This window comes from Camelus dromedarius, chromosome X (assembly GCF_036321535.1).
Source record: "Camelus dromedarius isolate mCamDro1 chromosome X, mCamDro1.pat, whole genome shotgun sequence".
Classification (NCBI taxonomy): Eukaryota; Metazoa; Chordata; class Mammalia; order Artiodactyla; family Camelidae; genus Camelus; species Camelus dromedarius.
In genome coordinates this window covers 103926098-103944644 of record NC_087472.1, presented here as the reverse complement: position 1 = coordinate 103944644, position 18547 = coordinate 103926098, and the positions used below count along the sequence as shown (strand labels likewise).

The 18547-nt window shown below is 36.5% G+C and overlaps 1 protein-coding gene across 1 annotated transcript in view; it reads right to left on the bottom strand.

Annotated features, from left to right (window-relative positions):
- FANCB (FA complementation group B) overlaps positions 1–16881 on the bottom strand; it is a gene marked incomplete at its 5' end in the record, with an annotated part of 49602 nt that extends 32721 nt beyond the window's left edge. Inside the window, 9 exon segments of the mRNA XM_064483214.1 lie at positions 286–601; positions 1265–1502; positions 1623–2053; positions 2693–2859; positions 5133–5261; positions 10330–10422; positions 11180–11332; positions 15939–16515; positions 16517–16881. Coding sequence (XP_064339284.1) covers positions 286–601; positions 1265–1502; positions 1623–2053; positions 2693–2859; positions 5133–5261; positions 10330–10422; positions 11180–11332; positions 15939–16515; positions 16517–16881 — 2469 coding nt within the window.
- Between the last annotated feature and the right edge of the window lie 1666 nt (positions 16882–18547).

Sequence of the window (18547 nt, the reverse complement as noted above, 5' to 3'; positions counted from 1 at the left end):
GCAAAATAAGTCCAGTTGAGAAGTGCTGCTCTAAGGCATGCTATTGTGTGCATCTTCAAAACCAAATATTCTACAGTAAGCCTCAATCTTTATTTTTACAGAGGAGGCATATAATGTAAAATGAAAACAAGTAGAACCAAAACCTTCTGACAGGGAAAAATATTCTAAAATGTAATCAAATTGAGATTGTAATTATACATCAGTCAGTTTCTGGGCAGCAAGGTCTGATTTCAGCTGAACCTCAGCTAATTTCAAAGTTATTTCTCTATAAAGGGCACCACTCACTTTTAGGTTCGTCCCCAACGTTTCCTTCTTTTCTCTCTGAAGTTCTTTTCTGTAGAGATGGATGCTTTCCTCTGATAAAGTAGCCACATCACCACTACTCTTTTCTTGGCTTGCTTCACACCTCTGCACCGAGCTGCTTTCAACCTTAACTATGGCAGAAGAAAGAGAACCAAGGGTAACCAATTCCTTCTCCAAAGCTAATGCCAAATGATCAATTAGGAAATCCTCACTTCCTAATGTTAGATTTTTGAAGAAACTGTTTATAGGTAGAACTCTGCTGAGATTATGAAGGCACTGGAACAAAACTGTTTGATTCCTGGAATGAAAAAATCAAACACACTATTAGAAAACTCAGAAGAGCACAAAACAGTCATATACAACATACCATAGTAATCAATCAATATTCATTTATAGACCCTCCAGTGATGAACAGAACCAATAATGCATGCATGTGGGCACCGATACAATTCAGACTGTAGCAACTAAATACAGTCGGCCCCATGTTTGGGTGAATCTGCAGATGTGGAATACACAGATATGGAGGGCAGACTGTACTATGCCATTTTATAGAAGGGACTTGAGCATCTGTGGATTTTGGCATCCACCAGGATCCTGGAATCAATCCTCTGTAGATACAGAGGAACAACTATATACATATGCTCAATCAACTCAGTTAATATTCATCAGGTTGCTTCCTGATTACATTTTCTCGGAGTAGTAAGATCAAAACTGTATTTTAAAAATTTCATTGTGGGGGAGAGGTGAAAGGAAACCTTAGAATAATTATTAGGCCAAAAACAAACATAAAATTAAAACAGCTTCAGCTCCTAAATGAGACCACCTGTCCACTCGTGCTGTACCAGGTGATGACCTAGACATGTCCCACAATGGTACACAACACTACTGCGGGGATCCCTGTTGGACCACCCCCCTATACACACACACTTCCCTGGACCAATTCCAGCTTGATGTGCATTACCTGGAATAGACTATTAAAGTCCCTTCAAATGGTGTTCTTTGTTTCCAGTTGAAAAGTGTCCCATAGAAACTTCGTGGCCTTTTACAAAAGTAAATTTCTGGAAATTCTTTGATTACTTCACATTCCATGTGTTCTAAGAGCCACACCTTCACTGAAGTCAGAGCATAGCTGGGTGATGTGATTTGAAAACAAGTTTCGCGCGATGCAGCGAGAAGTGCGAAGAGATCTTCCGTGTGTTCTACAACAAAAACACGTCACAAGCACTGTCATCAAACCCTGGCCATTACCACATCAAGGGAGTTCTTAAAATTTTCTGATTCAATTAGGTATATGATTAAAAAGGACCTACAAAAATTACCTAGAAGTTTCTTCTTTGGAAACGTCAGCAGGTATTTCCCACTTGAAAGATCTTCTAGACTGAAACAAATTCTGCCACATTGAACGCAACGAGCTTCAGAATAATTACCATTCTCTCTCTCTTTAATTTGTAGCAGCACAATGCAACAAAAATTACTGAACGCTAAAAGTGGTGACAGAGATGTTACAGCAGTAATCATTTGTATACAGTCTTTCTCCAAGGGTTGTTCACAAACAACACTTTCCTCTTTCCCTTCCTCTTCCTCACTACCAACACTCATCTTGATTCTTTTTACCTCTGATCCTATTTCATATGGCACTGGGGAAGAATTCCTACTCAACGTGATCACCCTATTTTGACACTTAATAAGCAGAAAGCTGTAGTTATGGGCTTGATCCATTGATAGCGATAAAGTCACAAGACTTGAGGACCTGTAAAAAATACAGCTCAGTTTAGTCTACAAGCTCATTCCTTAAAATCAAACAGATGATTAAAGGTCATACAAACACAACAAAAAATTTTTATTCTCTCCTTTCCCAGGAATTATCATTTCAAATGTACAGTGTATCAGAAAATTAAGTGTAAAAACCAAACACATTTTTAAAGATCCTGTAATAGCACTTCTCTTGAAACAGGAAAGCAAAAACATTGTAAATATGCTGGACTTTAGGAAAGTAATTTGTAAGAAAAAGGAAAGGTAAAATAATGCTTGTATTTTATTTTTGAGGTAGATTTTTCTCTTTTCCTCTTAAACAAGGGAAAAAGTACTCATTTTTTAAAAGAGTTAATTTGGTAATCATTTAGAATGAAATACCTCTAAAGTAAAAATTGTATTTTATACTCCTCCAAATGATGTGAATGAAATCTGCATTTTAATACAGAATATCATTTACCCATCAACAATAATATTGTCTTGGATATATTATTTAAACTAATTTCATGTGTTTCTGTTTCTATTTAATATGGCTACCAGAACAGTGAAGGTTACTTATGGGGCATGCATTATATTTCTGTTGGCCAGTGCTATTCCAGGGCATCAAGATGATGTTAGCATGTTAAAATTTACTTACAGCTTCAAAGAAGATGTGGTTTTCACTCCAACAACCAAGCTATCTTCTATTACACGATATCATATCTTCTCTACTAGCTGTTCTGGATCTTGAAAATTGCCTGATAACTTTTCATCAAAGGTATTGGCAGGATTTTCTTCTTTACCACAAAGAGTAACAAGACATTCCTTATAGAAAAATATGTTTAAATAACTGATTACAAAAAAAAACCTGCCAAATGTAGCAAGACTAAAAACATAACATAAAGCAGCTTTAGGCTAGGCATTATGGCAGACATATTTTAAAATACATTAACATCTACAATATATACAATAGATTATACATAATTCACTAAAATAAAATTTATAAAACATATAATTAACTATGACTCAGATCATGAAGCACGACCTGATTGTAAAGAAGGCTCTGAGTATCCAACACAGAGCCCACGGGGATGGAAACCTGAAGTCAAGTCCACTTTGAGAAATAATCTGACAATATGTGCCCAAGGCATGCTGAAAATAATCCAGTCTTTGTCAGTGACTTAAACTAAACTTAATAACTGTAAATTTTTGTATGAATAACATTGATTAAACTATCTTTGGACTGTTGATCAATTACAGCTAAAATTTTTTTCTTTAAGTCCAGGCCATACTCATTCATTTCCACACACATGGATTTATAATACAAATGAAAATAGGAGAAACAGTGATACTAATAATACATGACACTTATTAAATGTTTACTATATGTCAGGCATTGTTCTAAATGCCATTCACATATCCATTTGTTTAACCATCTCAATAACCCTAATACCCTAGGTCAGTAGTATTATTTTCTACATTTTCCAGGTAAGGAAAACTGAGGCACAGGGAGGTTAAGTACCTCACCCTCGGACGCCCAGTGAGCAACAGGCAGACCTGGGATCTGAACCAAAGCCAATTGGTTCCAGAGCCCATGATCTATATTAACCATTTGTCTATACTCCTCCTCTACGTGGTAATTACTGAAAAAAAATATGAGTACTTGTACTATAGTGAACTCAACAAGTTCCTAGGAATCTGATGCTTCTGCCAGTAGCTGTGAGAGTTGAGGCCGGCTATTCACCTAAAACCTGCAGAAATTTTTATTAGCTGCCAGAATTGCTTTTAAAGTTAAGAATGTAAAGGGCCTAAAATGGTGCCTTGCACATAGTGGTTTCAATGCAGTAAGTTCTAACATTTCTTCCCCTTTTCTAATACTGGTAAAATCGCTGGGGTCAAGTAGGGAAGAGAAATGGGAAGACTTTAAATAATTACTTTCAACAATGACTTGCATGACGTTTCCCAGGAGATTAGAACAGTAATACAGGAATGCAACATGATGTGCTCTTGTCTTACATTAACGGAATCATACTTTGGGGTGAAATCCTCATATTGCTAAGACTGAAATACAGACACAAGGCATAGACTATTACAAGAATGGTAAATCTTAAAGTCAGTGACTTGAGGGAATAAAATGCAACATCAAATTTCTCTATGTCCAGCTTTTCCTGATTTATTTGAATTTTGGTATGCTGTCTTTTTCTGTATGGAACTAACATGCATAAATACTGTTTGTTATGAAGTCAAAGAAGTTTTTGCTAACTTTCTACATTACCATACTGGCATAAGGAACTGCAAGGTACCTGAAGAGGTTCTTATGATGGTCAACCACCAAACAAAACAAGAGGTAAAATTATAAAAAGCATATGTAAGGACTAAAAAAGCACAGCAACTTAGGGACATTAACTAGAGTAATAAATATCCTTAGAAATGAACCATGCAACAGACTAAAAGAACAATTATTATATTAGTGATGAAATTATGGCACCATTAAAACAAGGTTAAATAATATTCAACATATTCTGTTTCAGAAGTCAGAAAACATAGTCACCCCTTGAACAACACAACTTTAAACTGTATGGTCCACTTATATGTGGATTTTTTCAAGAGTAAATACTTCAGTACTACACGATCCACAGTTCGTTGAATCTGCGGATGGGGAACTGGAGATACAGAGGGCTAAGTATAAAGTTATTCATGGATTTTCAACTGTGTGGAGGGTTGGCACCCCTCACCCCCATGTTGTCCATGGATTAACTGTAATCCACCCATGAGTAATTTCTATCTAAACCACACAAATAAAAAAGTTTAATAGTTCAATCTTTTTTAAACAAAAAGGACTTGTTTCCCAAGGTTACTGATAACTGAGATTTTAATATCCCACAGAATAAGAATAATTGCAAACTGGTAAAACACTGGCTTTTTAACCAAATAGTTTTCAATGTCATAGAAGCCCACCATTATAATCCCTGCCACTCTGCTTCTTGATCCATTGAGGATTGTCTAATATATTCCAACATTCCAATTTAAATATCACTTCAGTATCTTGTAGATTTCCAATTCATAAAATGATGAAATGGTCACATGATTAATTTTACCTTGTCTGTACTTGACACACTATCATCTTTCCCTTGAAACAGGTTCATTAAAGCTTTGTAAGATTTTGAAATAATTTTTTCCTTAAGCAAGAGATGCTGCTGAAATTCGTGAATAGAAATGAAACCAACCTGTAAAGGATAAAGAAGAATCACCGCCAGAGACATAAATTTCAAATGAAACCCAATATACCATTAATTCACTAAGTATTTTCTCCAAATTTGCTTATTAATTCATTTTCTGTAGAAAAGCAAAGACTACTTCTCAGAGCAAAACTGTTTTAATTATAAATTTTAAGTCTCTAATTACAAAGGAAAATAACACAGCAAATAATTACAATAGTTTATGGATCAAATTGAGAGAATGCCAATGTATTTGCATCTGTTTCCCTACTGAGTTAAGTAATGAATCAATATGAATATGAATGAGTCTAATCAATATGAATAAAAGTCAAGGCCTACCAGCACTGCTGCCCCAACAAGAAAACTGATTTTCTTGTTGAAATAATCTCTGCTTCAAAAAGCAGAAGGTACCATTATGAATAGAAATGCTCACTTTTGATTTGATACTCCTTGAAATCCTTTGTTCATATAACCTTTATAGTAAAATTTTAAAGATAACACATAACAGATCCAAAATTGTCACAAGTTTATCTTGTGCTAATAAACTCAGGGCTGGGGTCAACTCTTAATTACTGGGTGGCGGGGGGACTGGCTCTGAACTGGGCAAAGGGCAAATGGCTCCTTTTATTGTAGCAGGTAAACAAATTTCAGTACGAAGGATGAAACATTCATGAAATATATTTTGCTCCTGAAAATTTAAAAAGAGTTGCATCATTGAGCTACTAGAAGCCATTTCACTTCACATGGATATCTGAGACTGTTTAAGTATTAATTCAGCTTTTAATATAACATGTTTTTCGAGGCTGAAAAAACAAAATGCATCCTGTATTTTGTCTTTCTTTTAAATTACATTTTAAGGCAGGTACATTCTTTTTATCAATGAATTATCAGTTGGAGAGTGAAGACTGAGTTCAATCCTACCTCGTTGCACAAGGTATGTAAAGCGTCTAGCTAATACTTTAAAACCACATTTGACCTAGTTCTGTGGGCACCACATCATTCACACTCCATCACTCACTGGCTGAGTGATTCAGGACTGAGGGGATGGGAGATGGACCTGTCTGAGGAGGAGGGCCAAACCTGAGGCTGCTGGAGGGGCAGGGAGCGGAAGACAGGGCTGTGGACAGACTGACAACGAGGCCATGAAATTACGTGTTCTCTCTTCCTTGCTTCCTTCAACTCCAGGGAAAAACGCCGAGTCACTAGACTACTTCAATATTTTATGCTATTATAAGTTTCGTTATAAAACTATGAAAATATGCCCATGATAAACCATTTAAACAACATAAAAAGACATCTCACCTTCCCTTCCTAGACCCTCAATCCCATTTGCACAGCCATTAGATTATTTACCTTTCCAGAACTTTTCCATGTATATGTTAAGGAATGCTTTCATTCTCCTCCCCATAAACAAATAAAACCCACCGCAAATCAAATATAGGCGCATACTGCACTGCCTGTCACCGAAACTTGCTTTCTAATTCTTACTGTGATCTCTCACATACATGCAGAAGAATGCACAAGACAAAGAAAAACAAGTGTACAGACGAACAGTGAAGTCCACACCCATGTAACCACATCCGGGTCAAAAAAGCAGCCCCTCAGGAGCAGCATGTGGGTCCTCCCCAATCACCAACTTGTCCCCACTGCAGGCAATGCTACCCTGGCCTTTCAAGATGACTTCCTTGCTTGTCCTCATAATGTTACCATCATTATATCAACTCCTAAAGAATATGTTCAGTTTGTGTGTGTGCATGTTGCTTCTGAGCCTTTCATGAATGGAACTGTTCTGTATGGACTTGGGTTTCAAGTCATCCATCTGTCGTGAGTAGCTACAGCTCGCTTGTTTCATTGCTCTATATTATTCCATCAGCTCACTCGACCAGTTGCCCTGTCTAGTATCCCATTGCTACACATCTGTGTTACGCCCAGTTGGGGAGTATTACAAACAATGCTGCTGTGAACATCCCTGTACCTAGGCCCGAGTTTCTCCAGGGTCCCAGTTTCTCCTCATCCCCTCCAACAAGCAGCTGGAGAATAAACGTCACAGGGGAAAGACCAGTGAGCCGAACTCTAGTTTCAGCTCTGCAAGTCACCTAACATTTCTGGCTCTCCATTTGTTTCCGTATTTGCAAAATCGGGGAGAGGGTAGATTTGTTCAGCTCTAAAAGGCCTTCCAATGCTTAGAAATGTTTGTATCCACACTGAGAGCTAGTGGTAACATGTGGATATCTGAAACAAAATGGACACTCCACTATCCCTTATTCCGTGCCTGCCCTCAGTTTCTTTCATATTTTCCTTCTTTGTCTCTGTGCTACCTTCTGGATAATTTTTCTAACAGTCTGGTTTGCTTATTTGTTTCACATCTCTTTAAATCAACTGTTAAACTCATCTGTTGAGTTTTTCCTTTTAATTTCAATGTGCTTCTAGTTTTATGATATTTGGTTATTTTTTGTGTGTGAAAAATTAATCACGATGTTTTGTTTCTTTATGTGCTTATTCTGTGGGTGGCCCATTTTCTTTAAAAACTTACTTCTGAGATCTAGAAGAGGCCTAGGATAAACCTGTGTTTTGAAAGAGGACTCGATGTACTTTCTGTCAGGTTAGGGCACTCCTGCTTCAGGTTAAGTACAAATGCTCCTAGGGCAAGAGCAGCATCGTGTTGTGCTTCTCTCTCTGGGTTCCGGCCTTTAGGGTTTGGCCTGCTAATTTATTCTTATATTCTCAGCTTTTTGAAGCTTTGAAGATTTTTGAAACCTATTTCAACTCTTATTTTAAGTTGCTTTTATCAGAAGAGTTGATTCAAATACATTAAGTGATATATTACCAGAAGTGGAATTTCTGAAAGTCATGCTTTCATAAACTTAATTGTTTTAGCATCATTTAAAAATCAGTATAAAGAGTTGCCTTATTCTTTTTGACAGCTGCATATTATTCTGTGGCTCATTTATATCATAATTTATTTACCATGCTCCTAATGATGGAAATTAAGATTTTGACTGAATTTTATTTATAAATACTACATAAACATTCCTGTAAAATTAGTTTTGCTTACATGTATGAATATATCCTTAGAACAGATTTCTAGAAGTGAAATTGCAAGAGTAAAAAGATATGTGCAATTCATATTTTAATAGTTATAACAAGTTCCCTTCTGAGGCGGTCGGCCCACTTTACATATTCAACAATACTGTTTTAGAATGTATATTTATATTAAGAAAATTAATCCTTTGTCACATGTTACAATTTCTTTTTACATAATTTATTTTTTATTTATTTTACTTTGTTCAGAGCACCACAGTTTTAATGTAATCAACCTTCTCCGTTATAGTTCTATATCCATTACAATGTTTTATTTACCTATTGTTCACATTCACATCTACTATGCCTTCAATAAGCATTTAGTGAATTCACTTTAATATTAAAATACTTGCAAAAAAAACTTCTAAAGGGCCTGCAAATCATAAATATTTACTATTTGGCCCTTTACCAGGGATAGAGGAAAAGGATGAATGACAACACAAGGAAACTGACAAATCCATTAGCGTCACTTTTTTAAAAAGGGACAGAAGGCATTATTCTAGATTAAAAAAACCATGAAACATATGATAATCAAGTGTAAGTGTAAACTCTGATTGGATCCTTAAAAAGGTAGCTATATAAAACATTCTGTGGCAATTGAAGCCATCTGAATATGGACTGAATAGTAAATAAGATTAAGAGATTATTACACTAAATTTCCAAGTACAATAATGGTGTCAGGGTTACACAGGACAATGTCCCTATTTTTTAGGAGACTCCTGCTAAAATACTGAGGAGTGAAGTATTACAATATTCGCAACTTTCAAACGGTTCTGCAGAAATGTACATATACATGCACATACACACATAACAGCACAAACAGATACAGCAAATACGATTTTTTAAAAAGTAACAACAGCTGAATCTATGCGGGGACTAGAGATAAGCACTGCACTATTCTGAACTTTTCAATATATGCGAAAATGTTTATGAATGAAAAAAGGCAGGTTACATGAGAACATGCATCTTATAATCACATTTCCATGTAAACGTGCATATATTCATTAAAAACATCTACAAGAATATGTAAGGCAAAGTGTTAAAACAGGTTATATCTCAGTAGTGGAATCATAGGTAATTATTAGTTTCTTTTTAATATTTCTTTGCACAGTCTGAGTATTTTACAGGGAATGCTCATTACCTTCATACATTTGGAAAAAATCAAAAACTTTAAAAGAGAGCTTTGCATGGAAAACTTGAAAGTAAACTGTTAATCTTTGGAACATGTCACAATTCATCATATTTGCTGCTCCTTTACAAGAGTAATGGTATACTGATCCTAAAAACTAGGAGTCAAAAGTCAGCTTCTTATATGCTATCTTACGAGGCTTACTAAGTTTATACAATCTTACTACAAAAAGGAATCATTTTCAGATGGTATATTTATAAGAAATGTCATAATAGTTTTTACAGAGGTACCAAAAAAGTTAATAGATCCTTTGAAATACAAGTTTTCCCACCATCTGAAAGTAGAACACGCCTATGAAACCTTTTGTAAGCCATTATGAAATGATGTAAAGTGAAAAAGCAATTACCTTAGGACACTCTTGCTAAGGGATGCACAGAATAAATGGAGATAAGGCACAGGTGCTCACAGACACAGGTCAAAGCTATGGCGGCTGGATGCTGAGATGCTGAGTGCAGTTCCCAGAAGGAGCTGGGTAGGGCCACTCTCGCTGCTCGGGATGCGCGCTGCCTCTCTAACGGCTCCTTGCAAAGCAAATCACTTTTTGCCTTTTTTCCTAAAAGCAAAACTCCTCCTCCGGTTTCTTTCAGTTAGCAAGAACAGGTGCTAATGCAGATCTTTCGTAAAAGCTAAGTGGCAGAAAGCAAAGTGGCCGTAAAGCGAACTTCCAAAAAGCGGGGGATACCTGTACCACTTTTTCCCCCTCAATCAGTGAGTTGTTTATACTTTAAGCTCTTTAAATGTTCAATCCTTCATTTAGAATGCACTAATCCAAAAAGGCAAAAGCAAAAAGCAAACATAGACACTAACTTTCAATCTTCTTTCCAGAGGTGGAATCACCAAATAACAATTCGCTTGCTTGTCATCAAGTAAATCATCTTCATTGCAATCCAAAGTTTCACTCTAATAAATAAAACAATACATTATAACTGAAATTTAGAAATAAACTGAAATTTCTTAAGATTAAGAAAATATAATACAAAAAACAATACAAGTTTATCCAAAAGGCGGTGTGCCACAATACAGTTATATAAAAGATACATATTTTCCCCATCATCTTCTTGTAAATAGGAAAATAGAAACTATTATTACCACTATTACCACCCACCTAAAGTGTGCATACTGATTCAAAATGTATCAGCTTACTAGGTTTTTATAAAATTCCGTAACTAGAGAAAATAAGAATTATACTCATTTTAATGACCAAAGAAAAGCCCTGAGGCTCAGAGATATTTTATATAGATATGAAACTTACAGGGTAGTATTTCCCTTATGCTCAAGATCTTAAAATATCATAAACTGTTACTTTTTTTAATAAAGCAGTTTCACTTCATTTTATTCCTTAATTAATCCAATATTATGTTTATTGGTATAAAATGTGCCTTTTGGAAGCAAAGATAATTTACAGTATTATTGTCACTTGAGTGAACACCAGATATATTATGTTCCAAATTTATATCAAAAGGAGTCAATCTGTAAAACATTTGTTGAAAGGAGAGTCGTATTATTTAGAAGATTCAATGTATGTATTTTCAAAGTTCAACAAGTTTACTTTTAAGTATGAAATCAAAAATATTGAAAGGGTAGGTCAAAAGCTTTGAAGTGCTCAAATTTTCTAAAATGTTCTTAAAGTAATGTATAAAAAGTACACAGAACTTACTGAATAGTTTAAGTTGTCAAGGTTCGTTATTTTAAAAGAACTCAGGCAATCTGAATTCAAGGAGTCCTTGAAAAGTAGCAGTACTTGTTCAGTTCCAACTCCAAGAAAGTCATCTATCAGTACTGAGCTAATTTTCTCCCACTTAGCAGCAACCTGAAAGAGAGTGGTAAAGAAGGAATAAAGAAAGAAAAAAAGTCAGATGTAAAATAAGCTAAATCCTTTTGTTGCATGTAGTTCTAATTTGTCATCTTCAATCTTACAAACAAGTAATGAAAATGTTACTGCAAACACTAAAAACTAAAATAAAATACAGATATTGGGGGATCAGAAAACATAAGGAGTCATAAATTTATAAATAGCAAGGTAATTAAATTTAATATTTTATCAACATTTGTCCAGGGATTGTCATGTTCCTGATTTCTTTATTAAAATTTTATTATAATTTATAAATTCTAACACTTCTTATGACTAGCTCTAGTGAAGATTCTTTCTCTAACGGGTTAATTTAAGGATGACCCTCATTCCCATAATCCTTAGTGGATGTATGTTTATGATCAAACCAATTACACAAGGTATTCAGTTACTTTAGATAGTCAGAAGGTACTAGCAAACACTTTGAGAGCTCTTAAAGCAGAATAACCTTTAAGAGTCCATAGGAAATTAATTTATACCCTAAACTCTTATAGGAGAGAACATAGCCATTATCAAGGGCACAGAAGGGGAGCGATCTTAAAACAGTGGGGCACCTAGAACCGTCCTAGCCTAATGGAATGACTTGATAAGCTTATACCAGAACGCAAGACCCCACGTTTAAAACAGAAGACAACTTCTTAAAGGTCCATAAAGCTGAAAACTTCCAGACTAGTCCCCTAGAAAATTAACACCATGGGGAGCAGATACCCTTTCTCCATCAGGCAGAAAAGCTGAAACTCCCACTCAGACCCCTAGGAGCACAGGTACATCATCCTCTAGATGATAGACGGCGGCCTGCATTAAAGCATGAATGTGAGACTCTTCAAGTCTATGTGATCAAATGCCAGACTTTCCCCTATAAGGTTAATTCCAAAGCAGTGACTTATGCAGGAAGAAAGCTTATTTGTAAACCCATATCCTCCCTTCCTCCCACCACTCACCCCTGAGTATTGTGGAGTATGATAAACTATGCGAAGAAACATTGGTAGGAATGTGCTCAGCACACAAACACCATAGAGCTGTGCACTGAGGCACGCACACACACTCACAACCTATAGCTCTAGAATAGCACTGTCCAAAAGAAATTAGAGGTGAGCCACAAGTGCAAGGCACATATATAATTTTAAACTTTCCAGTAGCCAATAACAAGAAGATTCTCTAGTAGCATTAAAAAAAAAAAAGGTGAAACTGATTTTATGCTAGTTAATCTATATAAAACATTATCATTTCAACTCAATATAACCAACAAAAAATAAGATATTTCACTCCCATCTTTTACTAAGCCTTTGAAATCTGGTGTGTATTTGACATGGCTAGCACATTCTAATTCAGACTAGCTACACACACTTATGGTCACCAGAGGGGAAAGGGGGTGGGGAAGAATAAATCGGGGGTTTAGGATTTGTAGATAAAAACTACTATATATAAAATAAACAACAAGGTCCTACTGTATAGCACAGGGAACTATATTCAATATCTTGTAATAGCCTATAATGAAAAGAATATGAAAAGGAATATATATGTATGTATATATGTGTGTGTGTGTGTGTGTGTGTATATATATATATATATATAAATAAAAAACAGAGTTACAATGCTGTACACCAGAAATTAACACAACATTGTAAAACAACTATACTCCAATAAAAAAACAAAAGCAGACTAGCCACACACATTTCAAATGTTGCATAACTGTATGGGGCTAGTGACTGTCTCAGACATCACACATTTAGAACATGTGAGCCTCTTTCGATCTACAACACACCAGTATCTATTTCAGATATACCTGACAATGATCTCGATTTTGAAATCCATGCTATACAGATTCTTGTCAAAACTTGCAGAGACAACTTCTACTCAAAAGCGAAAGCCTAAGAGAAAAGCTAATTGTGTGTTTCTCTATACTCAGCTCTGTTTCAAGTCCTATCACTGGGTTAAACATTACATGGAGGGCCTTGATGAAGGGCTGATCTGAGAACCCACTAACCTCGATTTTCATTATTTATTCTAATCTGTGCTTGTTTGGATTTCGCCTACTATTGTTAGCTGCCTTCACTCCTGTTTGGAATGACGTCGTAAAAGGATGGAGGGATGAGTCCATAGCTAACCCGACGGAAGAGGGCTTCTGTGGTTTTCTCCCATTCTGGGGCAAAACTGCTCAAAGGCACCATTTTATTATTCAGTAATATATTCATTTTATTAATTATTCAAAACCTCTTAAAGTACCACAAACAGTAAATTCCTCTCACTGCACGATGTTAGAAGTAATTTTCCCCTTGATAGTGTGTTCCATTCACTTGTTAACTTCCTGTATTTATTTTTTTGTCTTAACTGCTAAAAATGCAGTATATTTGCTCGAATGCAGTTATTTCCCTTTATCCAGGTTTTCTGACATGGTTATTTCCCTCTCCCCTTTTATTTGTAGATTCTTAGCCTTTATTCCTGTTTCTAAAGCAATTGAATATTTCACCCTAAGCTGTATCTAATGTCTTTAAAGTACGTGTGTATAAATACAACACCAAGTCAGGGGCAGGAGCTGTAAAACTCCCAGAGTGGCAAGGTTACTAAGGCAATTCAGAAGCACTTAACTTGTAGGTAGCAGGGTGCAATTCCAGAGCATTCAATACCAGGCACTGAGGACAGTTAGAAGTATAGAATCCCCAAAGAGGTAGCTTAAGGTGTACGTCAGTAGAAACTCAGGTAAGTAATTTATGGAAAGGACGGTGGTCCACTGTAGAGAAAGAACCCTGGAACACAATTTCAAGGCAGGGAGGCCACCAGCTACAGGCCCATTTACAGGGAGTGACATGGTCTCCTGCTCTGGGGCATGTGTTAGTGGCAGAGCTCTACAGGGTCCAAGCAGTGGACCCATTTCAAGTGAGTGAGGACTATATTCCACTGAATGAATGAGGCACAAAATTCCTGTTCTTTATCCAGGTGAAGAGGGGACCTTGGATGGGCACCACTCACTGATGATGGCCTTAGCCCTGGTCCAATACAATAATAGCTACCACTTACTTAGCTTCTCCTGTGTGCCAGGCACTGGGCAAGTCACTTCACAGTGTCACTTTATTTAATTCTCCCTTCTCAGCAGGATGACCCCAATTTCATACACACAGAAAATGAGTTCACCAAAAGTAAATTCATTCCTTAAGGTAACACTAGCATGTTGCTCAGTTGGGATTTGAAACCCAGGTTAAGTGTGTCCTTTCCATTACCCTGACCCCAATAAGGATTACAGGCTGTATGAGATGCTTCCCCCTCTGCCATTTCTTCAAAAGAAAGGAAGAGAAAAAGACAGAAAATATTGCTTTCCCAAAAAACCTTGAAGTAAAATTGTAACGTGCTTTTTAAAAGATTACTTGCTAAATAAAATAGGATAGTTTTCAAATTATTTTCCTTTTGAGAATTTAAGTCCTCTATGAGTTATAGAGATCAAATATGGTTACATAATCCCTAGTAACATAAAGGTAATTTACAAGGCAAAGACTGATAAAACACAATTTCAACCTAACATTTCCACACACAAACATAATTCACATAAAAAAATGCCTTTTGAGCTTTCTAAAACATTTATCAATATTCCACATCAAGGTGATAATACAGTGATAGAAATCTGAATTGAGCTTCTAAGTGAGCTAAATGGCCAGGGCACACACAAAGTAAGGCAGTATCTGTTTTTTTCCCAAAGTAATACAAGAACTTAAAAAGTTGTATAATGTACTAAAAAACTACTTTTGGAAGATCATGAATTATCAACACTTCACATCACATAACTGATTGTACTGACAAACATCTTAAGCCAGGAGGACGCAATGTTAACAAAACATCAGGGTTGGACAAATATTATTGGAGACACTCAGTTAGTCTTCCAATTTCCTTTTCATTTTCTGTACCTTTTTACGTGTTACTGAACGCTTATTACCAGTCACTATTTTGAAGCAGTTTCCAAACCTTACATTAAAAGATACGACTATATGTAGATAAAATGTGAATGCCTGCTTAAAGGACAACTCTTGAGTTTCAAAATACAACGTAATGAAATTCTCTAAGCAACAGTTTTTAGAAAAATTAACACATCACTTTTCTCCAGAGAACAATTATTTGTCTCTAAAGGGACAATGACAGTTTTCAAGGAATTCCTCTAGATTTCACTTTAAGTTTAAAAAGATCATTACCTACTTTTAAAAAGTTGAAAAACTCATTTGAGTTTTCTAGGAAGGCTCATCTTATTCTAAGTAAAAATACACATCTAACTACCATCACGCTAATAAAAATTAGAAATAGTTACAGTAAAAGACAAGTAAATATATAATAACTGTAGTTATATATTTATGTATTTCAAAAAAACTCAAGGGTTTTATGACTCAAAATGGTAAGGCAAAACCTTCATCAAATAGTATTTAGATAATTTTGAGAAAAAAGAATGATGTATGATTTTCTTTTAAACGCAGCACTAAAAATCGATTTGGATAATAAGGCTCCACGACGAATCCTATGAAGCACTGGGATGCTTAGTAGGTCTAAGACTACACCAATTGAACGATTATGACAATCAGTACCATACCTGAAAGTTCTTTTCCCAAACAGCACAAACATCGTTGGACCGAAAGGATACGACAAAAAGGAGGTCTCCACCTGAATCCATCAGGTGAACTGCACAAGGATCTCCAAATGGAAGCTGGCACACACCTTGAGGAATCCCATTTCGGAATGAAATCAGTTGATTCTTTCGAGTAAGGGCAATTAGAGACATTCTTAATTGGTTGTTGACAATCTCAGTTGCACAGGCGTGCACGCAAGTTATCACACTTCTATAAACAGGAGGGATAATGTACGTATCGCTTATTACTTCTTCCCTTTCGAGGGAGTATACGCAAAAGTGGGTATTCCAAGTTGCATAATCTGATGTTGAAGGCTTTTGGGTGCTTCCTTCCTCAGATAAATAACATCTCTTTGGTCCTAATAAAACCATGCCTTCATTTTCAATCTCCCCCGCCCACTCAATAGAGGAAAAGTTCATAGACACAGTAATAACTCTGCCAGTTTGGGAAGAGATATAAAAGAATGTCTGGACATGTCTCCATAAAACTAAAGGGCCATTAAGGACCCTTACGCTGTCCTTCAACTCATAGCCTAGTCTTTTCAAATTTATTGGTACTGTGAAGAAATAGCAGGAAATACTTGAAAATGTTATTTTCTTTATTGTACTGTATCATGATATAAGGTAGATTAATTCCGGTTCTGAAATCTGAAACACAATCGCAACACATCATTTTTAAGTGAGAGTATTCCTCTTTTATGCTGAAGAATCCAGTGGACTTCTGAACAAATACTCCTGTTTCTCTGTCAAATACCATTCTCCTGACATGTAACATGGGTATTTTTGCAGGCCCTTTATCTACAGAATTTCCTTCAGACAAACGAAAAACCAGCACTTCCCCGTTGTAGCAGAAGAGCCTTTCCTGTTCGTTAAACGACATCGCTTGTTTGCTAGCCAATCCACAGTATCAAGTCTGATTTGTATGGGTCCAATTTTCGAATGTCAATCGATTCCAGTTGATGCTTTTAAACCTAAAAATGAAATGAGAGAAACTGCAATCAAATAGGCAGGGCGGAAAAGAAAACACGTGTTTTTGTTGGAGAACTATCACACAGGTAACGATAAACTTGTATTAACATTCTTAAGCTTTTTATGCTAGCTTAACAATGTCACACTATCGCAAACGGTGTCCTAAATATTATTTCTGTACAACTCTTAAAAAAACAGTTTGCAAAGAATGCAAATAACCATACCACGAAAGATAAGTGACTGTATCAATGGCATCTATGAAAAGCTGGAGGTGCTCTACGAAAAGTGACTGCAGATGTTTTTTCTGGCTTAAAGGTTCCAATTCTGTCTGTCAAATCTACCGACCTAATCTGGTTTTCCCCTTTTCTAACCTGTTGCCTCCAAATGGCTGTCCCCCTCTCAGCCTTAACCCCTTTACAATGACAACTCAGCCAGTCAAGGATTCCAAATACATGGTCCCACAGCCCAGGCGTGTGGGTTCCACTTGCCTGAGAAAGGAGTTCATACAGACTCTATGGCAAAAGTGAAAGCCCAGAAAGAAAAACAGGAGCTGTTGTAACATGGCTTTAAAAAATCTCCATAGGAATAACAGAAATAAATCTCGAATCTTCCTTTGCAAAAACAAAGCAGGTTTACATCCTAAGAAAGTCACTATCCTTATTCAAAATAGGAACAAAAATAGAGGATTAGTAATATTACAATGAACACAAGAATTAAATAATAGCTATCAATTATTCATGCTTCTTATATCCCAGGAACAAAACATGCATTATCTCATTTGATGCTCACAGCTATTCTTTTAAAGTGAGCATTCTTACCATCCCATCTTTTAAACGAAAAAAACGTATTTTAAACTAGGGTCAGTAAAATTTCCAAGGTTACAAAGCTAATCAGCAATGGCACTAGATTTGGAAGAGGGGCCCTCTGACTCCTGAGTCTACACTCTGAACCAGCACACTGTACTGGCGTGCGCTCCCTTTGAACACTGGTTATGAGAAAGGCAACTTGAGAGAATTAGTAAAGTAGAATACAGAGCAAAGGAACGCCCCCTCCACATGTAAGAAAAAGATGTGGCTCTCGCTTTACTCAGTGGCTACATACGCTGAGTCACCCCTTTACCAGTTACTGACTGCTTAGCAGGTGCTGAGAACTGTGCACGCTCAGAGTACCTCCCGAATGTCGGGCCTGCCTTTTACTAGATGTGTGCTTTACGGCAAGGTACTTAACCCCTCACACTCACATCTCTGTCATGGGGTGCAGTAGCAGTATCTGCCCTACAAGGTACTGGAATTAACTACTAGAACCCACCTGAAGTGGAACCCGGCACACGCAAAGCGCTAATACCGGCTGGCTCAGACAATCACCGTCAAGAGCAGCGGCACGGCCGGCTCGGGCTTACACAGCATCTAACCGTAGAAACCTCAGAATAGGCACGCACTTAGTTGGCGAAGGCTAAAAGGTCTCTCGTCACTATGTGTGACCCTCATATTCTCTCTCTTCTCCTATTTGTGGATCATTTACACCAGGAAACTCAACCACTTCAGAAACAAGTGAAAACTAGGTCATTTACAAGTAAGAAATACTGTTTTTCTTTTTTGAATGAG